Source organism: Pelophylax lessonae (genome assembly GCF_965119305.1).
Source record: "Pelophylax lessonae genome assembly, chromosome: 5".
NCBI classification, from domain to species: domain Eukaryota; kingdom Metazoa; phylum Chordata; class Amphibia; order Anura; family Ranidae; genus Pelophylax; species Pelophylax lessonae.
In genome coordinates this window covers 120609540-120635434 of record NC_138772.1, presented here as the reverse complement: position 1 = coordinate 120635434, position 25895 = coordinate 120609540, and the positions used below count along the sequence as shown (strand labels likewise).

At 41.1% G+C, this 25895-nt stretch overlaps 1 protein-coding gene across 1 annotated transcript in view; it reads left to right on the top strand.

Moving 5' to 3' along the window:
• The window catches only part of DNAH11 (dynein axonemal heavy chain 11), a 420238-nt gene that overhangs the window by 56907 nt on the left and 337436 nt on the right, over positions 1–25895 (top strand). The window contains exons 8-18 of the mRNA XM_082257534.1: positions 4380–4613; positions 6302–6469; positions 7977–8093; positions 8481–8618; positions 8712–8830; positions 12663–12855; positions 13615–13719; positions 15590–15985; positions 19160–19492; positions 21105–21359; positions 21445–21614. Of these exons, the coding sequence (XP_082113660.1) occupies positions 4380–4613; positions 6302–6469; positions 7977–8093; positions 8481–8618; positions 8712–8830; positions 12663–12855; positions 13615–13719; positions 15590–15985; positions 19160–19492; positions 21105–21359; positions 21445–21614 (2228 nt within the window). The remainder of the gene's footprint in view (positions 1–4379; positions 4614–6301; positions 6470–7976; positions 8094–8480; positions 8619–8711; positions 8831–12662; positions 12856–13614; positions 13720–15589; positions 15986–19159; positions 19493–21104; positions 21360–21444; positions 21615–25895) is intronic.

Here is a 25895-nt window from a genome sequence, read left to right as displayed (position 1 = left end):
GCGGGACGCCTGTGCGATGCCCGTGATTTGCAATGGCACCCCAAACGATGTGCGATGTTGCCGCGATTTCCGCCTACCGAATCGCGGGACGCATGGCAATGATTTCCGGATCGTGGGCAGAATCGCGGTGATTCTGCCCCATGATCCGATGCGCCCACATGTGAACGTAGCCTAAGAGAAAGAAATGGAATCTGCCATAAGGGAATAACCTGAACTGCCATTGTAAAAATCGTCTACCTATACTACTTAGCAAGACACCATCTTGAACAACAATAGAGGTTGGAAATTTTACCATCACTTGCTGTTAGAAATCACGGGGCCCCATACAGCCTACCTAACAAAGCCCCACCCTCTTCCCTGCCTGTGACTGAGGACCTTGATTTATTAGTCCCTTTCTCTGCAGCCTCAGCAGCACAGATGAATAAATAGGAAACCCTCTCAGGCTTCCAGTTCAATCACAAACTGAAGCAAAGAAAACACAGTTTATTGTTCCCCTCATTGATGAATGGACACAGGAGTGATTGGTACCGATCACTCACTATGTTAATTCAAATAAGGAAGGGGCCAGAAAATGACATATTTACCACTCCCTTTCCTTGCTCTTTATCCTGAAACATCCCCCTTTGTGTCCGCAGCAGCTGCTGGCAGGAGAGGAGGGAAGCCGGAAGCACTGTAGGGAGAAAGAGGCACACAGGGTGGCCTGGACAGCCGATAAAAGCAGTGCATGTGCTAGGAACAATCCTCCTGCAGTGCAGCTGGAGCAAGAAAGAGGAGGAGAAACTGGAAGCGCTGCAGGGGAATCGCTTTTTATGGCAGAAGAGGATCTGTGTCTGCAATAAGACAGTACAACCGGCCCTCCTGCTCAGTAGGTGCCTGGGCTCCCTTTTGAACTGATGGTGCCCGGGCCCGGTACGGGAGGGCTGGCTGTACTGCCTTATCAGTGGCCTGGTTGCTTACTTGTTATTTAAATCATTGGCTCCCTAAACAGTGAAGTATAAATATCAGCCAAAAATCAAGCATGTGCTCAATGGAGTAAGACATGGCAGTGCACAGCCTTCTCTGTTATTATATTGGGTGCACGAGAATGGCAAAAAAACACCTTGCTCCTGAAATTAATTTAGCATAGTTGTATAGTGTAAGCATTAATAAGGATTTTTTTAAACTTTTAACTATACATGTGAAAGACAATTATCTTATTATTATATATCAATGCCATTACATATGCAGCCTGTGCTTTCTGATTGTGACTACTAATCCTCTTATAGTCTAGCAAGCAGTATCCGTCTGCTTGAAAATACCCTATGCAGCCCATATGTTAAACATGCACTAATGTTCATGGGTGCCAGGAGACAATGTTACATAGTTACATAGTAGGTGAGGTTGAATAAAGACAATAGTCCATCCAGTTCAACCTGTGTAGGTGTGTGTGGCTGTAATCATCTCACATAGCCCTGAATGTTCTGATCCTTGAGATGTACGTCTAAGAGTCTTTTGAAAGCCACCATACTTCCCGCAGAAACCACCTCTTGTGGTAGAGAATTCCACAATCTTGTAGCCCTAACAGTAAAGAACCCCCCACGTTGACTGAGGTTAAAAAGCTTCTCCTCTAATCGCATTGTATGCCCTCGAGTCCTCATGCAATCCCTTCGACTGAATAGCTGTTTTTCTATGCCGAGATCCCCATTGAGATATTTATAAATTGCTATCATGTCCCCCCTCAGGCGTCTCTTCTCCAGGTAGAATAAATCAAGCAATTGCAGACGCTCTTCATAATTAAGGTCCTCCAATCCCCTAATCAGTTTAATTGCCCTTCTCTGGACTCTCTCCAGCTCCAAAATGTGATCTAGGATACCTAGCTTTTAAGTGACAAGTGTTTTGTTTATGACAGGAAGAAGTACATATTTACCAAGAATATCAATGTAATTGGGCAGTGCTGGCATTTGTGAGCTAAAGAAAGACTTGCTAGGACTCCAAAATATGTAGCTGGCACAATACCCTAATACATGGTATACACAAAATATAGAAAACAATAGTGCAGCGCTATAGAAATAACATTAGTGCTCCATTCACATAATAAACATATAAATGATACAATAAATTAAAAAGTGTGAAGAAATAAATATTAAAAACGTATAAGTGCATAAAAGTAATAAACCAAAAGTCCCAATGCTGGCATTTGCCTTACTAGCATGAACTATTATGATAGGTCTAGTTTAGTATAAACATTCCACCCTGTAGGATCAGATGGCTGTCGTCTAATTTTAGTGGTTCATTTTATTACCCTCTTGCTATAAGGCATACAGCAATAGATTTGCAGCAATGCACGAATATATTCTGCCATGGTATGGACTTTAATGGCACCCACATGAGACCAACACAATTACTTAAAAAATAACAACCTTTATTTAAAACCAATGATAAAAAACACTGCTGCGTATAGAAAATATAAAAATATGTGGTCCTCCAGATACCGCAACTATATCATAAAATAGGTATACCCCAATGGGACCACATCAGTAACACATTTATGTCATACAATGTGTCCAATAATCTACAGGTGGAGGTGTGTGGGTCCTCATTCAACGGTCAATACGTTTTGCTAACTGGGTAGCTTTTTCAGGACAATAATAAATTGGATATCTTATTCTAATAAGTAAATAAAACATGTTACTTCTTATATACATGTTTTACACTATCTATACAAAACACAAGGTAATGTCTTTTAAAGCACTTACATACTGTAAAAAATTGAAAAATGTCTACATGGCGGTAAGCCTGGCGGGCAAACATAGGGGCTAAGGTCCTTACATATATGACAGACCAGACCAATCTTACAACACTGAGATAACAAGAGAAGAATAATTTATTTTGCATTGCAGATAGGTGCACAGACATGCATGGATGCATAGTACAAGTAAGCATGACTATCTATTGGCAGATTACCCTGAAAGCATGTGTCCAATTGACTTTTTTCTAGGAAGTGATGGCCAGATCTGTGCCCTGATTTTGTCAAGTTCTCATAGGTATGACATGCTTGGCAGGTGTCACAAATTTAAATATCAGTCATTTTTCAATGCCTCTAATTGTCCAAAAGTACACATTTTAAGGTGGCCTTGCAAGAGAAAGCGAGTTCCATTTGTTATCTCTGGAACCCAACTCCTTTATAAAATGTAGTCTAATAGAAGTGCAAAAATATACCTATGGGGAGAACATTTGTAATAAATACTTACATACCCACTGTCTTCTGGCGTGACATCACTACTCTTCCAGAGAAATTCCTGGGAAACCCCATATCTTGCACTGTGCTGAAGCATTTTCTTGTGAGATTCGGCATCCTCTTCATTTTCAGAATCTCGCTGGATGGACTGTACCTTCACACCTGCGCATTCTGTGTGCAGAAGACAGAAATTAGGTAAGTATATGTTCTAACTTTTTTTTCCCACAGGGGTATTTAGTAGTTTAGGCACTCATGATATTACTGACTCCTTGTGTACTACTCCATACTAGTTACACAGCCATTGACAAAATAAAGCAGACATGGGCTCTAGTGGAGACAGCAGCTTCCATTTAACAATAATAAGGATTGCAATCAGGGCTGCCATCAGGGGGGTACAGCCCATACAGATGTAGGGGGCCCAGGCGTCCCGAGGGGCCCAGTCCCGAGGGATGCCCAGGCTCCAGGTTGACACCTCCCCTTTTTTCCTTTCCTCCCCTACACTGGCAACTAGTCCCTACTCTCGCTGGTGCCACCCGTTGCACTGGCTCCCGACTCCCAGCCTCCCCCTGACCGCCGCTGTCAAAATGATTGGTTGCTAGGATCCCCTGGTGTCCTTGCATTCAATCAAATGCATTCACAAGCCCAGGCAGAGGAAAAGGATGTAACTTGGTGGTCAGGCCCGAGGGGCCCAGGTCTAAAGCTGTGTAAGGGGCCCCAAAATTTCTGATGGCTGCCCTGATTGCAATTGGCCCAGAGAAGCTGCCCCATCTACATTTTCTGTACTGTTATGGCCTGGCCCATCAAACACCAATTGCCTACAAATGCACAAACACATTCTGCCTTGTGTAGTGGTGGGGAGGTGAAAGTTGTAGCTGTGCTACCTGGACATCCACCAGTCCCTAGCCTTCTTCCAAGGTTACCTTGTACTTTATTTGTCACTGCTGAAAACTGCTACACATGTTAGTGTAAAAGTTTGCAATATAACTCGCAATAACAATTGAACAGTTTTTAGGTCGCCCAAATGATAAATTCTATTGTTAGTCCGTTCAGCAGTGAGTTTGTTATCAGAGTCCTGTTTAATGAAATGTTGTTGATTGACAGAGCATGACCCTTTTTCTTACATTTCTAGCATGAAGTTTGATTATCATTTGTTAAATTCCAGGCGAAATCGTATCTTTCTCCGGAAGATCTTTTCAAGGAGGAAACAGAGGAAGCTCTGGAGCATGTACAAATCGCTGTGAACATCCTCAAGAGCTTTAAGCATTCATTTCAAAGCCACAGAAGCAATCTGGGGTCATTCTATGGGGATAGCAATGAGTTCAAACCCTGGGATTTCCGATCTCAACTGGTGTTTGCAAGATATGACAGGTTTCTTGAGCGTCTAATGAAGATTGAGGTATTTAATTCTACTAATTGTATCCTATTCAGAGTTGAAAACTATAAATACTTACAGTGGAGCACTATGAATTGCAAATGAGGTGACCTGCACAGGGCTTGTCAAGGAAAACACTACTTTCCCTGCTTACCTAAGATATACATTCTCCCTAAAATAATACTTTCTTCTAATGGCTATAATTATAATTATTACCATAAGTATTCCCATGTGACACAGTTAGTGACCACAACAATTATATTTAATTGGACCGATATTACTTTTAAGGCTTTCAGTCCCACAAAATTGATTCTGTTGTACACATTTCTACTTTCTGTTATTTCTGAAATTTTATTCTATTCTTTTTTACATTTATGTATTATATGTGAAGTTACAGCATATATAAGTAAATGATTTTAAATGTTTTCTGATATTGTAGAGTGGTATTATATCCATATAATTTTAATGATGTGAATTTGCATATATATTAAATCTGTGTTCAAAATAGACAAGTAGAGGACCAAAAGCTTGTCACTAGTATTGCTGCTGATCTTTTTCTTATTTCTGACATTGTATACCTTATTTCAGTCTGGGTCTCCGTGCGGTCTTTGTATTTCTCATTGATACCGGTTAACTATTGAAAAGCCTATTTTAAGTCCATTCAAAATGTTTTTGAAATATTTTAGGGGTCTACAGATGCATTTATTTTCAAGTAGATTTTATGATTTATCCATATGTTAGCAGCATTCTGCTCCCTGAGGTTGCAACATTTTTTTTTTCTACATATAGCCTCAGTATATATCTCTTAAGTCTAACCTCACAGAGGTTGAAACATTTTTTTTTTCTTCTAAATACATGTCTAATATGCTTTTTCCAATTTTAAACACACTTCTACTTCTGTTTCTTCATTGATCGTTGTTAAATGAAGGGTTTTGTTGCACCATATAAGAGATATGTGCCTTTGAGTAGATTTTTATTTTTACTCATAGGTCTTTTTTTTTTTAGACCTCTGTGCAATATTTCATATTTTATTATTGTTGACTGTTTTATCTTATGAGTGTTTATTTCAGTTTTATGTACATTGGTATGTATGGACCATGTAGCCTCTGATAAATATAATTCCCAGATTTATTACACACTATTACCATCTGATATTTCTTTATCTTTTTTTTCTGTGTGTATGCATGTGTATATTTATATGTATGCCTCTATATGTGTACTTGTATGTACTACTCTATGGTACTCCTAATATTTTATGTTGTCAGAATTCTGATTATACCAGTCAAATCTGCATTTATATTATACTTTGTTTTGTTGTAGTTCTCAGTAATGGAGAGTGTTTTCTGGCCCCCAAAATGGGTTGACTTTTTTTTTTGACTCTTGTATCATTTGGTCTAGCACTTGTACCATTGGTGCATGTTTTTTACAGACCACATTGGCCATATAGATAGTTATGATGGTTAGGTGTTCTCAAACCATGGCCATATAGCCTGTACATATAATGCATGATGTGTCTTCCTAAAGCCATGCATAATATGTGCTCCATTAGTAGATTATTATGCTTTCTCATGCCATCTTTAATAGAAAGATGCCCTAAAGTCATGCAGAAGATGGCCTGCTGGTCTGGACTTCAGACTTGGAAGCAAAGACTTTTCTGCTTTGGGGCTCCTATATATATATTTTTTATTTGTTTTAACATTTTATTATTTTAGGATGTCTTACGGACTACCTTAGAATTTCAGAAACTAGAAAAATTAGAATTTGGAGGAAGTAAAGGATACATGCTGACCGAACAGGTTACACATCTTCAGGAAGAATTTGAAGAGAGATGTAAAATGTTCAAAGAAAGTGTTCATGATCCAACAGATTACACCAATATGGTATGGGCTCCCATATTACTAAAACACCAATGTTGTATGCTATTGTTTTTTTGTATTTACAAACTGTCATACTGTCATATCCACATTATTGAAAGCATGTACTGTGGAAAAAGTTTTAACCATAAGTAGGGTGTAGGAGAGATACCATTCTAATGAGCCTGGAAATACCTAATCCGCTTCATCTATGGATGGGCATATGGGCACCTAGACATCTGTCTTCCTTCAAACCGATGGCTATACTGCCGGGACCCACCAAGGTGTCCCCCAGACTTGATGGCAGGGTAAATGCAGCTGATGCCTGTGCCTGCATATAAATATGGGCATTTCCAACTGTCCTTTTCTGTCATTTGCTCATATTGTGTTTAACCCCTTGCCGACCGCTGCACGACTATATACGGCAGCGGTCAGCCCCTCCTGGGCAAAGTGACGTATATATACGTCACTCGCCTGTGAGCCAATAAGGGGCAAGCGCGCACCGCCGGAGGCGCGCTCCCGCCCCTGCTTGTTTATGGACATTCCAGCGCCAGTGACCGGCGGCTCTGATGCCCGCCGGCCACCCGCGATCGTCCGCTGCAGAGGGAGAAAGGCAGGCGGCTGATAAACAAGGCCGCCTGTCATTCTCCCTGGGGTAACTGCAGAGATCATACGATCCTGCTATTTAGGATCGTATGTCTCTGTGGTTACATCAAAAGCCACGCCCCTTTACAGTAAGAAGCACGCCCCTAGCAACACATTTAACCCCTGCCTCTCCAATAAAGTTAACCCCTTCCCTGCCAGTGTCATTTTTACAGTAACAGTGCATATGTATAGCACTGATTACTGTAGTAATGTCACTGGTACCCCCAAAAGTGTAAAAAATGTCAGTCAAGGTTTCGATCTGTGCGCTGCAATGTCGCAGTCCCGCAAAAAAAAATCGCAGATCGCCGCCATTACTCGTTAAAAAAAAAAAAACACCAAAAATGATATATATCTTTCTCTTAGTTAGTAAACGCAATAACTTTTGCGCAAACCAATCAAAATACGCTTATTGCGATTTTTTTTTTTTTTACCAAACATATGTAGCAGAAAACAAATTGGCCAAAAATGTTAAAAAAAATTTATTTTTAAATTTTTTTTGGGGGGAATTTCATATAAAAAAACGTGAAAATATTGTTATTTTTTCAAAATTGACGCTCGTTTTTTTGTTTATAGCGCAAAAAGTAAAAATCGCACAGGTGATCAAATACCACCAAAAGAAAGCTCTGTTTGTGGGGAAAAAAGGACGTCAATTTCATTTGGGTACAGCGTCGCACGACCGTGCAATTGTCCGTTAAAGTCACGCAGTGCCGAATCGCAAAATAGGCCCTGGTCAGGAAGGGGGTAAAATCTTCCGGGGCTTAAGTGGTTAAAGATGTGTATAGCCACCCTAATACAAAACAATATAAAATATATGATACAATATGTAATCACCAATTATTTTATAGCTTGTTATTGCAACCTGGTATTTATGTTTTGTAATTCATTGCAGGAGTTTGAAAATGATTACTTTGCATTCAAGGCAAAAGTATTGGACCTAGAGACACAGATTGCAACAATGATATGTTTGGCATTTAAGGACTGTACTGGATTGGAATCGGCCTTTAAGGTATGCTTCTTTTTCTGTACCGTTCAAATAATGTTACAGAGACATTCATTATTTGGAAAGGTGAACTTACCACCATGATAACAAATTGTTTAGTGCTACCCTATTGATCCTGAAATCCAGGGTGCCTTCCTTTGCAATTACCAGCTTTAGCTAGGCAGATGTCATTTTAGCCCAACGCCTCGTGTGCTTTAATGAGCAGCCAATAATGAGGAGCACGTGTCAAGGAGAGAATTGTAAGGTGTTAACTTCCCAGCTAAAGTTGGTATGTCAATAGTGTAGTTCCCCGAGTTTGGGAGCTCAGATACTCTCTAGAACAACATTTATCAATTGTATTATTTTACAGTAGCAAATTGTTCAGTTTATTTATCAGTTGGTGTCTTTTTGCAGTTGCTGGCAATCTCTGGTTATTTTCTGGAAAGGCAGGTTATTTTGGATATCTTCAGTCCCAACTATTATACACTTCTTCAAATGTACAGTGAGGAGCTGGATAAGTGTAAGATGTTGTATGATGAGCATGTTAAACAGGTACTGTATTAAGGTAGCATTCACCTCTCTATAAAAAATAAAGTGCAGCATCTCATTATACATCATTGTGCTGTTTTATGTTTTGCTGTGTAGATGGAAACCTGTGTTGTACACAAAAACATGCCAGTCATCTCTGGTATCTTGAAGTGGACCAAGGAGCTCAAAGAACGGATACAAATGATGTGGTCCAATTTTAGGTTTATCCAGCATGAGTGAGTGATTGTTTCTTAAATCTAAGTGCAGTTTTTTACATAGTTATTATATAGCACTGTCTAATGAACATCCCTCTATCAGAGACTCCTAGCTACCCATCATCATACCATTCTCTTTTTATTTCCTCAAAATACTTGCTGCCACTATGTGAACGACAGCCTAAACCAGACACACTTATTATTATTCCTGGTACCGTATGCTTTCTTACCTTAGCTTTCTGCATCTTGTAACCTGTCAAACCATGTGTCCCTACGTAGTCCACCTTCTCAATACCTGATCCAAGCCCTATACCCCCACTCATAAGCCAACTTACTATGAGGTTTACACCACCCCAGGTGCATTGTGGCTCTTTGCATATAAAGCGTACACATGACGGACTATCCATATACTGAATATTCCTCAGAAAACTTCAGAAGTGTTGAATGCTGAACATTCTAACAGAGGTTGCAGTTCTGGACCGGAGTTAAAGTAGAAGATGCAGGTCACTAGAGAGGTGAGTATAATAGTTCTATTGCAGGCTGCTGGCTTTAGGATTTTTTTTCAGACTTGCCAGGTCACTTCAAAAGATTAAAAAGAAGATTATCTATATAAAATTGCAAAAAAAAAAAAAATCCTCTTGTTTTGCAGTTAACCCAAAAGTCTACTTTTCAGATATAATAACTATTTAAAAAATGATGGAATTTTACCATGGAATCTGTGATACCAGATGTCACCAGCAGGTGATGCTGCAAGTCCAATCTGGAATTATTACCTTAACCACTTAAGCTCCGGAAGATTTTACCCCCATTCCGACCAGGGGGTATTTTGCGATTCGGCACTGCGTGACTTTAACGGAGAATTGCGCGGTCGTGCGACGCTGTACCTAAACGAATTTGGCGTCCTTTTTTTCCCACAAACAGAGCTTTCTTTTGGCGGTATTTGATCACCTGTGCGATTTTTTGATCACGCGCTATAAACAAAAAAATAGCGTCCATTTTGCAAAAATAGCAATATTTTTCCCTTTTTTTTATATGAAATTCCCCCAAAAAAAATGTAAAAATCAAAATTTTTTAAAATTTTCGGCCAATTTGTTTTATGCTACCTATGTTTGGTAAAAAAAATCGCAAAAAGCGTATTTTGATTGGTTTGCGCAAAAGTTATTGCGTTTACTAACTAAGGGAAAGATTTTTGTCATTTTTGTTGTTTTTTTTTTTAACGCGTAATGGCGGCGATCTGCGATTTTTTTTTTGCGGTACTGCGACATTGCGGCGGACAGATCGGACCCTTGACTGACATTTTTGACACTTTTGGGGTTACCAGTGACATTTCTACAGTAATCAGTGCTATACATATGCACTGTTACTGTAAAAATACACTGGTAGTGAAGGGGTTAACTTTATTTGAGAGGGAGGGGCTGTGTGTGTCCCTAGGGGCGTGATTCTAACTGTGATTGGCTGGGGCTTCAGCTGTATGCAGAGTGATCAATGGATCTACATAGTAGATCCAGATGATCAGTTCTCATACAGCGAGGAGAATGACAAGCAGCTTGTTTACACAAGCTGCCTGACTTTCTCCCTCTCCCCCGCCGATCGCAGAGTGGCCGGCGGACATCGGGTCCGCCGGTCACACGCGCGGGGGGGTCCGTGACCACTCGGGAGCGGGAGCGCGCCTCCGGGGGCGCGCACTCGCTCCCTAGACCCTCACAAGCTAGTGACGTAGCCCTACGTCACTTTGCCTGTGAGGGGCTGACCGCCGACGTAGATAGTCGTGCGGCGGTCGGCAAGTGGTTAAAGGAGTTATAAAGGCAGAAGGTTTTTTATCTTAATGCTTTTTTGTATTAAGATAAAAGCCTTCTGTGTGCATAAGCTGCTCTCAATCCCCTAACACTTACCTGAGGTCCCTCTCTGTCCATCAATGTCCATGAGTGTCTCAGCAGACCAAAATTCTCCTTCCTGATTGGCTGAGACACAGCAGCAGCACCATTGTCTCCCACTGCTGTCAATCAAAATCAGCTAGCCAAACGGGGAAGAAAGGGGTGGGATGGAGCCAGGGCGTGGCTCCGTGTATGAATGTACACAGGGAGCTGTGACTCGACTCTGGTTCCCCCATAGCAAGCTGCTTGCTGTGGGGACACTCAACAGGAAGGAGGGGCCAGGATCACAGAAGAGGGACCTGAGAAGAGGAGGATCCAGGCTGCTCTGTGCAAATCCACTACAACAGAGCAGGTAAGTATAACAAGTTGAGGAGTATGAGAAGGTAAGTAAAACCTTGGACAAAGGGGTGGCTGTGGATGTAGTATACTTGGATTTTGCAAAAACGTTTGACACAGTTCTTCACACACGGCTAATGTGTAAGGTAAAGTCTACTGGCTTGGAAAGATCAGTTTTTAAATGGATAGAAAATTGGCTAAAAGAATTCACAGAGTAGTGGTTAATGATTCTTATTCTGAATGGTCTAAGGTTATCAGTGGTGTATCCCGAGGTTCAGTGTTGGGCCCCTTACTTTTTAATATCTTCATAAATGATATAGGGTCTGGGACTACAAGTACCATTTCAGTCTTTGCTGATGACACCAAGCTTTGTAGTGGAATAACTTCCTTACATGATGTCTCCAACTTACAAGCTGCACTGTTCATTGGTCAACTATGCACTGTTTCATTGGTCAACTATGTGGCAAATGAGGTTTAATGTTGATAAATGTAAAGTTATGCACTTGGGGGCAAAGAATATGCATGCATCATACATACTAGGGGGAGTAGAACTGGGGGAATCCATAGCAGAGAAGGATCTGGGTATTCTTGTAGATCCTAAGCTTAATAATAGCATGCAATGCCAAGCTGCAGTTTTCAAAGCAAGCAAAGTCCTTTCTTGTATTAACAGAGGCATGGACTCCAGAGAGAGAGATATCATTTTCCCCCTGTACAAATCATTAGTAAGACCTCATCTGGAATATGCAGTTTAGTTTTGGGCACCAGTTCTTAAAAAGGATATTGGGGAACTGGAGAAAGTGCAAAGAAGGGCAACCAAACTGATAAGAGGCATGGAGGAGCTCAGCTATGAGAAAAGATTAGAGGAACTGAATTTATTCTCTCTAGAGAAGAGGAGATAAAGGGGGGATATGATCAACATGTATAAATACATAAGGGGTCCATATAGTGAACTCGGTGTTGAGTTATTTACTTTAGGATCAACACAGAGAACAAGGGGCACTCTTTACGTCTAGAGAAAAACAGATTGCTCTCCAAATATGGAAAGGTTTCCTCACCGTAAGACCTGTGAAAATGTGGAATAGACTCCCTCCAGAGGTGGTTCTGGCTAGCTCACTATATTGTTTTAAAAAAAGCCTGAATTCTTTCTTGGGTGTACATAATATAAATAGGTACTAATATTTATAGGTAAAGTTAATCCAGGGAAATATATGCCTCTCGGGGGATCGGGAAGGAATTTTTTTTCCCCTGCTGTAGCAAATTGGATCATGCTTTGCTGGGGTTTTTTCGCCTTCCTCTGGATCAACTGTGAGGGTATAGGATTGTGTATATGGGATTGTATGGTTGGTTTTTATTTACTGTTTTTGTTTTTTATTGGTTGAGCCAGATGGACTTGTGTCTTTTTTTAACCTGACTATGTAAAAATGTAAGTTTTTATTATTTTTATAGAAAAAAAAACGAGACTTTACAATCACTTTAACTTCCAAAGTAATAGATAGATAACTGATGCATGCTTTACCCATACTATATATGCCAGAGCTGACAGAAGCAAGGCATGGCTATTTGTAACTCTTGTGTGCGTAACTCTTGAAGTGAAAACTTGTAAAAACCTTGTGTTTTGTCTTCATATCTTTTACCTTTTGTAGAAGTGTGGAAAGCTCAGAGGCCTCATCCATTTATCAGAAATATATGGAGATGATGACTTTGTTAGACCAGCACGAGGAACTGGCCTATGAAAAGTGGATATCTGGTGTTGATGAAATTTGTATGTTCAATCTAGACCAACCACTCATAAGACGTACTGCAGATGGCCTTCTCTCTGTCAACTTTGACCCAAAGGTACATAATAATAACTTCTTAATATTATTGACCGAGTGACAGTGACTATGGATTAAAGGATAAGTTCACCTTTGGGAACTTGTTACATGTTCCACCCGTTGTTCCCAATGCTGCAGCCATCGCGCGCCCCCCCCCCCCCCCCCCCCATTGTGGCAGCAGTACAGTGAGAAGTTACCCGTGCTAGCTGCCACTGTTTCAAAACCCGCACGGGGCTCTGCCCACATGGCAGCGTCATTCAGACACACCGCTCAGTGTATCTCAATGAACTACAAGCCCCGACATCTTTAGCGGCTTTTGGCTTGTAGTTCTCAATGAGCTACCATGACAATGTGGAGCATCGTGGTAGTTAATTTAGTTTTCCTGACAGAAAGTATTGGCTTACCTGTACTCGATGTATGGGTAACCCCATACACTGACAGTGTGCAGGAGATCTGCATAGCATCAGAGATCAGCTGATCGCGGTTCAATGCTTTCGAGGGTGCAATGCTTTCCAGGCTCTTGCAACAAAAATAATAAATGCAAATTTTTTTTACCTGCAAAAAAATGTGTATTTATTATTTTTTTTAAGTAAACTTATCCTTTAAAGGTCCAGCTATGACTATGACTGTGCATTAAAAGTCCAGAAACCTGTTGTATATAATAGCAGTTCAACCATTTTATAATTCTAGTCATAAATACAAATTGGAAATGATACAGACATTCAGACTGAAAGAGCTATACAAAATCATTATTTATTATATTCTGTGTATTTTATTGCAGCTAGTAGCAGTATTAAGGGAAGTAAAATATCTTCAGGTATTAAATCATTCAAATCTACCCAAGGCTGCATTGGGAATTTTTGAGAAGAAAGAAACGCTACACAAGGTAAGGTTCATGTTGAAGTCTCAAGTGTGTTATGTTCTTAGTAAAGCAGTATTAAACCCAAAACCTGGTTTCTGATCAATCATTTTTTTATTTTTTTTATCTGTATATGATAATCATTTTTTATGATATATTATAGTTATTAGTAGCTGCATCCTTTTTGAAGGTGCATCTTTCTACATACAATATATGTAATCTCTGTAGATATCTGCAGCCAATGTTACTTAAAGTTTTACTAAACCAACAACAGTAAAATAAGTCTGCATATGCAGTAAAGCACGCTTGTTATACTCACTGTGAACCTAAGGGGTTAATCCTCCGCATTGTGTAAAAAGGCTGTTTAAACCTGTCTTCTCTGATCCAATCCATCTGCTGAAAGAAAACAGAGCCCTAGGAGGCACTCTGCACATGCTCTTTGGTGTGTATTGCTAGACCGTATTGTTCTTTTTTCTTTTTTTTTTTTTTGGGAGGGTGCATATGATCAGCACAGAGCCAATCAGCACTGTCAGACAGAAGGTTAGGCAGCCTCATAGGACAGTCAGCGGAGAATGATAACTCCTCCTACAAGCTTTAATTAGTGCTCAGCTGGACATTGATAGAAGTCACAACACTGCTATATACTGCTGATAAGGAAGGGTATTTAGCAGTTTATATTTAATAAAATAATTGCATTTCCATGTTCTGTGTACAGTGGAAAACCAGATATAGTGAATGCAGGTTCCTGGGTTTAGTAAGACTTAAAGCCCTGTTTTCTGCATCCATTGCAATGTTCAAATTCTTTAGAGACTCCCCTTGATGGTATGCACTAGAGCAGTGGTCTCCAGACTGCAGCCATGAGGCCAGATGAAGCCCTTTGCTTGCCTTTATCCAGGCCCTTCAGACATTTTTCCTGTCATTGACACCAACATCAGGGCCTAATTCCTTCCACTGACAACAAAAATGGAGCACTATTCCCCCCACTGACACCAACTATTTCTCCCCCTAATATCAAAGATCTGGCATTGTTTACTCCTACTGTTCACAGTCTGGCCCACTTAACCGCTTGCCGACCGCCGCACGACTATTTACGTCGGCAGTCAGCCCCTCACAGGCAAAGCGACATACCCCCCCCCCGCGCGTGTGCCCGGGGGACCCAATGTCCGCCGGGCACTCACGATCGTCCGTTAGAGCGGAAGAATAGCAGGCGGCTAATGTAAGCACAGCCGCCTGTCAGTCTCCCCTGTGTAAGAATGGAGATCAGACGGTTCTACTATGTAGGACCGTTGATCTCTGTTCTTACACTAGTAGCCGCAGCCAATCACAGTTAGAAACACGCCCCTAGGACACAGTTAACCCCTCCCTCTCCAATACAGTTAACTCCTTCACTGCCAGTGTAATTTTTACAGTAACAGTGCATATGTATAGCACTGATTACTGCAGTAATGTCACTGGTAACCCCAAAAAGTGTCAAAAATGTCAGTCAAGGGTCCGATCTGTCCGCCGCAATGTCGCAGTCCCGCAAAAAAAATCAAAAGAAAGCTCTGTTTGTGAGAAAAAAAGGACGTCAAATTCGTTTAGGTACAGCGTCGCACGACCGCGCAATTGTCCGTTAAAGTCACGCAGTGCCGAATCGCAAAATAGGCCCTGGTCAGGAAGGGGGTAAAATCTTCCGGGGCTTAAGTGGTTAAAGTCTGAAGGACAGTAAACTGGCCCTTTCTTTAGAAAGTTTGGGGACCCCTGCACTAGAGGATATAACTCAGATTTTGTTATCTTCAGGCTCAGGTATTGCTGCACCCTTTGTTGCACCGATTATGAGTCAGCAGAGAAGTTGGTAAATGTGTATAGGTATAGGTATATGTAATAACTGTGCTTCTTGTGCTGATATTTTTTACAGTATATTGGAGGTTTGGACCTTCTAGTACAGTGGTACAATAAACTAAAGCATACTGTGCTAGAAGTAGAATACCCCTTAATTCGGGATGACATGGAGGCCATCGATGAACAGTTGAAAGATGCTGAGAAAAGCTATACATGGAATCGTAATGACTGTTGGGATTACATTGTTCAAGTAAAATCCGTGGTGTATGACTTGGAGAGAAGAGTACAAAAGTCAAAGGACAACATAGCCACAATTCAGCAGATCATGAACACATGGGCAGAGCAGGCTTTATTTTTCCGAAAGGACAACAAAAAAGAAGCCATGATCAATTTAGAGGACAAAAGTGAACGAGTCAATAAAAAATACAAATTAATTCAAGAAGATGGATTTAAACTGCGTGGTCTAGCTGAGGTACTTGAAATTTGCAGTTTCGTTTTTTTTTTGTACTGTTAAAAGATATTGTAAAAAGCCTGCTAATTGTTTTAAAAGATTGAAGGTCACCTACTGAGTCGGAGGTTTCATCTCCGAGGTAGACAGTCTGCTGGTTAGGTCAAGTAAGACCATTATATCATACTAAAGAAGAAACTGAGGATCAGTCACAGAAAAATTAATTTAACCAAATTGTGTCAATACTATTCTTATTTTGTTTTGTTTAATATTTTGGTAAATATTACATTTATTTGTGTATGCTGGCTACAGTAAAATACCTTCTGAAAAGACTGAGAGTTTAGTTAGCTATTTACTAGAATAGTTGGCCAATTGTACTGACAAGTCAGAGCTCTTTTATGTGAACTTCTAATGTGACCTTGGCAGCCCCTATGTCCATGGTAAGGAAAATAATTTTCTTTTCTAATTTGATGTGAACGAACCTAAGGGATGTATGCTCTGTTTGGGTTCCTTCACCACTGGGTAAGGAGTGTAGTGCTCACTAGATCAGGGGTCAAGAAAGAAAGAGTGCTCAATGTAGGTCATTTAATTAAAGCAGGGGTAGGCAATCTTTAAGAGGCGGAGATCTACCTGAACAACATAAAACGAGATCAAAGGCCCCTGGGGGTTCAGCGCCCTTATTTTTTTAAAGAAATTAACCAAGAACACCTAACTAAATAGTAAGGAAAATTTACAATAATATAATAAAACAAATGTCAATGTAAAAATATAAATGTATCCTACCCTAAAATGAACAATGTCAGTCAAAAGAGCGTTAGGCAGTGTCAGTAGGACAGTGGACAGTGTGTGGACATTGTCAGTAGGGCAAAGGATGATGTCAGTAGGGCAGATGAGGGTATGAGTAGGGCAGTGGACGGTGTCAGTAGGGCAGTGAAGGGGTCAGTAGAGTAGTGGACGGTGTCAGTAGAGTAGTGGACGGTGTCAGTAGAGTAGTGGACGGTGTCAGTAGAGCAGTGGACGGTGTCAGTAGGGCAGTGGACGGTGTCAGTAGGGCAGTGGACGGTGTCAGTAGAGTAGTGGACGGTGTCAGTAGAGTAGTGGACGGTGTCAGTAGAGTACTGGACAGTGTCAGGTGGACAGTGGATGGTGTAAGCAGGGCGGAGGATGGTCTCAGTAGGGCAGTGGAGAACCGGGGAGGGGGGGGGGCAATAAGCTGAAAGAAGAGGAGCTGGGACAAGAGGGGCGACATTTACTGGTACCGGCCTCCTTTCCTTCTGCAGAAGCTGCATGCTTACGGAAAAGAGGGCAGGAAAGACGGCTTACAGCAGGTGCAGGAGGACAATATAGTGGATCGAACCAGTAAATGCCTCTCTCGCGATCGATGGGTTGCTGACCCCTGACTTAAAGTCTATGTATAGCCAAAGCTTTTATATTCATTTTGGATAGAGTAGGAAAGAATTAGAACCCTTGTCAAATTATTTTCACTATCTTTGTCTCTATTAGGGTAATTCATCCTCCTTTATTTGATCTAAGCAATAATTGGAAATTCTAAATTTACAGTTGTCATTAGAATAGAAGGTGAGAAAAAGTATTTTAATGCATATGCATGTTCTGGTAACAATTGTCTACGAGGGCAATTGCCTTTAATCTGTAGATCTATATTCTTGTGTTCTTGGGACAGGAAGTGAAGAGAAATCTCCCCAATGGGGCACAGACATAAAAAATAAATAAACTGAGTTTTAACCTTTCCCTACTGTATCCAAAACTTAAAAAAAAAAAAAAAGTTTTTGCTACACATACTTTTTTTAGGTAATTTTTGTTGTGACAACAGGTGCAGTACAGGTTACTCTCTTAAATTGATTTTAATGTTTCTGATCTTAACATACTGTTTAGTGTATTTATCATATGTCAAGCTCTGTATTATGTAAGGTGCATTTACAATAGAGATTCATTATTTACAAATTATTCATAGCAACAACTCCTAAATGCGGATAAACTGCAAAGGCATCCCCATCAACATACGTCAACACTACACACAAACAGCCAGGAGGTACATACCCTAAAGACAGATTTCAGTGTCCAAAATTACCGTATTTTCTGGCGTATAAGACGACCCCCCTAATTTTCAAGTTAAAAGATAGGTTTTGGGCTATACTCACCGTATAAGACTACCCCCCTTCCGAAGCAAGGCAACACCATTGAAAAACATCAGATTTCTCATAGATCTCCAAGGTACCCCAAGTACTGTAATACATGTAATCTCTCATAATATCTCCAAGGTACCCTAAGTATAAGTATTACCAGTAGATGTAATCTCAAGACGCTGGCTGTGCGGGAATCCTGTACCGGTATACCGAATGTACCGTAGCTTCGGCTACATACAGTATACCGCGCTGAGCCAATCACAGTGAGCGATGTATTCTATTCTTGAATGCAAAGCCTGCTCGGATTGGCAGAGTCAGAGAGGCGGGCCGATGTTACTCCTCCAATCCGAGCAGGCTTTGCATTCAATAATGGAATAAATCGCTCTCCCTGATTGGCTCAGCGCGGTACACTGTTTGTAGCCGAAGCTACGGTACATACGGTATACCGGTACAGGATTCCCACACAGCCAGCGTCTTGAGATTACATCTACTGGTAATACTTATACTTAGGGTACCTTGGAGATATTATGAGAGATTACATGTATTGCAGTACTTGGGGTACCTTGGAGATATTATACTCAGCGTATAAGACGACCCCCCATTTTTGGGGGATTTTTTTGATGTTCAAAAGTAGTCTTATACGCCAGAAAATACAGTATGTCTGCCATATACTGTAACTACAGACCATCAGCAACTAGAACCTCTGCTGCAATCCATCTACTTTGCCTACATCTATTGGAAAGAGACAGCAGGACCATGTGATCTAATTTTAGAACTTTATGACACTTTCACAATTTATTTTTAAGTGAAGGTGAACATTTTATAGTCTGCCACTGTAGACTCAATACACTGATCATAAAGAAAACTCTTCCACATAAAGCAGTGGTAATCAGTACGGCAGCAGGCAATAGCAAGTGCTGGTGTTTTGCATTTCAGTACATACATTTCTGAAGCTTTTATTTAAGGTTAACATAGCCTGATTCCATATACCGGTATACTAAGTTTTCTAATGTTTTTGGTTTTAACTGATGTATTGCTTTAATTCATTGCACAGGAAAATATGAAACTCTTAAAGGCTGTTCCTGATGTGGACTCCTGGAAAATCTATGTGGAATACATGGATGACATTGTAATAGATGGCTTATACAACACTATTCTGCATTCCTTGGAGTTCTTTATACAGAACACAGATGAAAAGTTAAAGCCGGCACCTTTATTTGAGGCACAAATGTCACTCAGTGGTAATGAAATTATATTTAAGCCTTCACTGCAGAAGGAGGATGGCGATGGTCTTTATGACCTTATGGAGGAGCTATTGGGTGACATATTTAAAATGTCAGGACAAGTAAAAAGAATTGCAAAACATTTTGGAGTGGACAATTACCAGGTAAACGTTTTACTTTAAAGAGCATCTACAAAAAAAATTCAAAAGCGAGACATTTAAAAAGCATAGTTAAAGCCTATGTTTAGCTTTCCACTTTTTAAAAAAATGGCTGACTGCTTTATGAAAAAAAATATATAGAAAGTTTACATAGCACTACTCACCTTCCCTGTGGTCCCTTCTGCCCTCCACATCCTCCAGCACAAGCCCTTCTTGCACTACTGCGGAGTTTGTACAGCATCTCTTTCCCTCCTTATTCTCCCTCCTGCGTGCCACATCCTCCTGGTTCTCCAGCACAGGTCCTCTTCACAGTACTGAGGATTTTTTACAGTGATACTCATCCTTTTATGCTCCTTCTTTCCTTCCATGTCCTTTTCATCCTCAGAAAGACGGCCTCTTCACACTACTGCAGAGTTTGCACTGCTTGTCCTCTCCACACTCCACCCTGCAACCCCACCACCCCACCCTTCATGTCCTCTTTCACCCTCCAGCACAGGTCTTCTTAACAGTACTGCAAGGTTAGCACAGATCTACTCCCCTTTACCATGCTCTTTCTAGACCTCCATTATTTTAAAGAGGACTGTGTCCGATAGTGACATGGAGGTCCACAGGAACCATTCAGTACATGTGGACATTTCTTAATGAAGCGGCTTTCAACAACACTGGCGGCAGGAGACCTGCAGTAGGTTATAATTGCATATGCAATGCCCAGCTGAACCTACAATACATGCAGGTTATTAAAGTCAGAGGTTCTGAGATCTATTACGAGCTCATAACATTGTAAAATGGATCTTGAGAAATAAGCAGCGACCCAAGTCCTCATGACGCACTGCTAGATTCGTTTGGATGATGTTTAAAAAATTACATAGTTACATAGTAGGTGAGGTTGAATAAAGACAATAGTCCATCCAGTTCAACCTGAGTAGGTGTGTGTGGCCGTAATCATCTCTCATACCCCATAATGTTCTGATCCTTGAGATGTACTGTACGTCCAAGAGTCTTTTGAAAGTAGCCATACTTCCCGCAGAAACCTACCTCTTGTGGTAGAGAATTCCACAATCTTGTAGCCCTAACAGTAAAGAACCCCCTGCGTTGCCTTAGGTTAAAACGCTTCTCCTCTAATTGCATTATATGTCCTCGTGTCCTCATGCAATCCTTGCGACTGAATAGCTTTTTTTCTATGCTGAGATCACCATTGCGGTATTTGTAAATTGCTATCATGTCCCCTCTCAGTCATCTCTTCTCCAGGGAGAATAAATTAGGCGATTGTAGACGCTCTTCATAATTAAGGTCCTCCAATCCCTTAATTAGTTTAGTTGCCCTTCTCTGGACTCTCTCTAGCTCCAACACATCCATCCTGAGGACTGGCAACCAGAACTGAGCAGAATACTCCAGATGCAGTCGGACCAAAGTTTTATAAAGTGGTAGAATAGGTAGGATTACAGTTCTCTACTTCTTGTTTTGTACAACATTGGTACATGTTCCTTCAGATTGTAACACAAGAATTGTTTTTTTTTTTTTTTTTCATTGAGATTGAATGACTCCATATCTTTAAATGTCATACTATGCCTTGAAATTATCTTCAGGAGGTTTAATTATTTTCCTGTGTTTTTAACAGAATGACCTTGATGAAATGACTGACCTTTCTCAAATTCGGCAAGAAATTATGGAAAAAGTCACCACCATCATTGGCAAAGTCTTAGATTACAGAAGTACCTATGATTCATATTCCTATCTGTGGACCGATGACAGATCTGAATTCATGAAACAGTTTCTCCTGTATGGTCACATGCTAACATCTGAGGAAATTGAAGCACATGAGGATGATGGGGTGCAAGAAAGTCCTCCTACTATTGAGCAGTTTAAAGAGCAGGCAAGAAGTAGTATTTTACAGAATTATGGACTGTGCCATGTTTGAGAAAAGAGCATTTAACACAACGTATGTTTACTTGTTTCAGATTGACATCTATGAAAATCTTTACACCCATTTCTTTGCTTCTGAAGACACCAAGGTTTTTGAGAGTTGGTTCCAGCTGGATATGAAGCCTTTTAAAACAAGCATGTTGCTCGTAATAAGGAAGTGGAGCTGGATGTTTAAAGAGCATCTTCTCAGATTCGTTGTTGATAGGTAATCTGCACTTTGGAAGATAATATGCAGTCTAAATATACCCAAAGAAATTTGGTGATGGTTGTTTGTTAGTAGCTTATCTGACCATCTGAGCTCTCCTGCGTTCTATATACTGTCTCTGAGTGATATATTTCAAGCATTTCTTTCTTTTAATTTTGATGATTATGGCTTACAGCTAGCGAAAACCCAAAAATCAGTTTCTCAGAAAATTTGAATATTACATAAGCTCATTAAAAAAAAAGAAAAAAGGTTTTTAATACAGAAATGTTGGCTTACTGAAAAGTATGTCAATGTACAGTATAGTATGCACTCAATACTTGGTTTGGGCTCCTTTTGCATGAATTGCTGCATCAGTGTGGCATGGTATGGAGACGACCAGCCTTTGGCACTGCTGAGGTGTTATGGAAGCCCAGGTTGCTTTGATAGCAGCCTTCAGCTCGTCTGCATTGTTGGGTCTGGTGTCTCTCATCTTCCTCTTGACAATACCCCACAGATTCTCTAGGGGGTTTAGGTCAGGCGAGTTTGTTTGCCAATCAGGTGCAGTGATACCGAGATAATTAAAGCAGGTATTGGTAATTTGGCAATGTGGGTGCCAAGTCCTGCTGGAAAAGGAAATCAGCGTCTCCATAAAGCTGGTCAGCAGAGGGAAGCATGAAGTGCTCTAGAATTTCCCGGTAGAGGGCTGCGCTAACTTTGGACTTGAAAAAAACATAGGGGACCAACACCAGAAGATGACATGGCTCCCCAAATCATCACGGACTGTGGACAAATTTTGGAGGAAGAGTGGAGAGGCACAGAATCAAAGTTGCATGAGGTCCAGTGTTAAGTTTCCACAGTCAGTGATGATTTGGGGAGCCAGACAATTAGAATATTACATAAGACCAATAAAAAAATGAGTTTTAACCACTTGCCTCAGTATATGTACTGCTGGTCGGCAAGTGGTTAAAACTCATTTTTTTTATTGGTCCTATGTAATATTCTAACTTTCTGAGATACCGAATTTTGGGTTTTCACTAGCTGTAAGCCCAGGGCTGGCCCAAGACATTGTGCTGCCTGGGCCTAAGAATGAAATACTGCCCCACCTCTATCAGGAAGTCAGATTTTGCACTAAACACATAAGTGTGAACTTAGGTTAATGGCCAGTTCATACCAGAATCACATGGGAACACATGCTTTCCCAGGGGGAGCATTTTAACAGTCCGTTCATTTGAATGGGCTGCAAAAAGTAACAGAATGAAGGAAAAAGTAGTGTTTGTACTACTTTTGAAAACTCACTGCACTAATCTGCAAAGTACTGTGGTACCATGCGTTTTTGGGCCTGTAAAAACACTGCATTTCCGATCTGTGTTTGGGGTGCCATTATTAATACATTGGCACCCACATGCAGCAGATCGCAAGGATAGCGTGTTTACCTGCTGCATGGAAAATGTGCACACAGGGCACATTAGCCGCGCTGACTGTGCTAGTGTGAATCGGCCAACAATCAACCAAGTATAATAAGGAGCCCCCCAGACCTCCACACATGAAATAAGCATGACATTTACAAATGACTTTACAGTTTAAACTCAATCCCCCATACAGCCCAGTGATCACCATGGACACATGCAGTCTCTCCCCTAGGAAGGAGGAGAAGACAGGGAGTCCAGACCAGGACTCACCTGTGATCTGCAGACAGTCCAGGCAGGGTGATCGCTTTCTGGCTGGCTCTAGGCTAGGGTAGTATACGGACAGGCTAGGGTAGTATACGGACAGACTAAGGTAGTATATAGAGAGGCTAGAGTAGTATATGGACAGGCTAGGGTAGTATATGGACAAGCTAGGGTAGTATATGGACAGGCTAGGGTAGTATACGGACAGGCTAGGGTAGTATACGGACAGGCTAGGGTAATATACGGATAGGCTCAGGTAATATATGGACAGTCTAGGATAAAATATGGACAGACTACGGTAGTATATGGACAGGTTACGGTAGTATATAGACAGGCTAGAGTAGTATATAGACAGGCTAGGGTACTATTGGGACAGGCTAGGGTAGTATACAGACAGGCTAGGGTACTATTGGGACAGGCTAGGGTACTATTGGGACAGGCTAGGGTAGTATACGGACAGGCTAGGGTAGTATACGGACAGGCTAGGGTAGTATACGGACAGGCTAGGGTAGTATACGGACAGGCTAGAGTAGTATACGGACAGGCTAGGGTAATATACGGACAAGCAAGGGTAGTATACTGAAAGGCTAGGGTAATATACTGACAGGCTAGGGCGATATATGGACAAGCTAGGATAGTATGCTGACAGGCTAGGGCAGTATACAGACAGGATAGGGTAGTATATGCAAAGTTTTATCGTGCTGTGTACGGTCCCTCCCTCTCCTCCTCCCTCCTCCAGTCCAGGCTGTCTCTTTCACCCCTTAGGATCACTCTACTCAGTAATGGGGTAACAGTGTAAATCAAAGGATCTCTGTGCTGAATCAGGGGGTGGGAGTTCTGTGATCGGCCAGTCAGAATGCAGCATGCCCTGACTCTCTACACTTTTCCCTGACCCCCGTCCCCCTTTCCCTCTTCCATGATCTGCACTCACCTGGTGCCACCCCTGTTCATCAGGAATTCCTGTAGAAAAATTCGTCCTGGCTCTATCATTTGGGCAGAACAAGGAAGGAGACTTGCACTCACACTGATCTCTGGCTGTCACTGAAGCATTAGGTGCAGACTCAGGTGAGAGTGCTGCAGGTGTGCAGGACAGCGCGATGTGAGGCAGCCTACGACACTCTCACGGAGTTTGCACTCGGTGCGGATCATATAGGCAGCGCCGGCCCTGCTCTGCCGCACCTTTCAAATTTCCGCCTGGGTCCAATGGACCCAGTGGGACCCATGGTAGGGCTGGCCCTGTGTAAGCCATAATCATCAAAATTAAAAGAAAGAAATGCTTGAAATATATCACTCTGTGTATAACGCATCTATATAAAATATATGAGTTTAACTTTTTGAATTGCTGAAATAAATTAACTTTTTAATGATATTCTAATTTTATTAGATGCACCTGTATGTTGGCTCATTATTCAAAGAGGAATATTGATTAGTTACTGCAGGTTACTGCTTGTCTTATTGTTCGGCTGCAGTGATGCGATGCGCACAACACCACAACACAACCTGCTTTGAAAGGGCCCTCACAGACTTATATTAAAATTAGTGTAAAGCAAAACAATGTCAGCTAGTCTTTTTTGTATACAGTATATCTGACTGTAGGATATAGTAAAAATATAATTATTAGTCAAACCTGATTTGAAAGGACAGTGTTGACTATTTAAGTCTTTTTTGTACGTATCAAACTGTGCAAAAATTGATATTACTGTGATGTGATAACATTCTCTGTAGATTGTATTCTATTTATGGCATGCAAACAATCATAACAGGCTGGCATTTGTGTCACGTGTAATGAATGGCCAGGTTGGATTATTTAGTCTTCTCTATCCAATAATGAAGATGAATGGAGCACTATTACACATAGACAATAATGGGAAGTAGCAAAAAGTTGAGGATACTCCTTCCAAAAATACCTATTGATAGCAGGGTTCCTTACCATATAGGTACAGAAAAAATAGACCCTCTATGTCACATCTATATTAGTGTCCGTTGACAAAAAACAGCACACTCAATACCAAAGACAGGAGACACAGTGGTTCTCCTAAAAAAGTCAACTAAGGGCACCAAAATTAATGATGTATAAACTTTATTAGAGGACAAAAATACACAAAAGTGACTCAGGGTGTAACAAATACCACAGTATTAAAAAGTATGATAAAAACACAATGGGATTTGCTGCAGCAACCCGGGTTGATATAAAGTGCACATCTTGGGGTCCGAAGTAAAGGGAAGGTGAAGCAAACTGTTCACCAGGTTAGTAATGCAGTCCCAACGAAAAACACTCTTGCACTTATGGAAACAATGATGCAGGGGGGGGGGGGGTGGCTCCACTGCTGAAGGGGTACGTCCAGAAAATTGTGAAGTATGGAGCAGAGTTAGTTGTTTGGTTGCTGGGGTACCGGAGATAGCCAGTAGGAGTCCCTGTAGCGGCAGTCCTGAAAATATGGTGGTAAGGCAAGGAGAAGACGGACCTGGGCTTGCAGGACAGGTTACTCCATATTAAGAGGGCGATGTAGATAGCACAGATAACTGTGTGACAGAAACAGGGGGCACAGTACCTCATACAGTGGTGGAGACTATCCGGTTGTGCATTCCAGCTGAAGAGAATTCTGGGGTGTTGCTGTAAGCAGACGGTGTG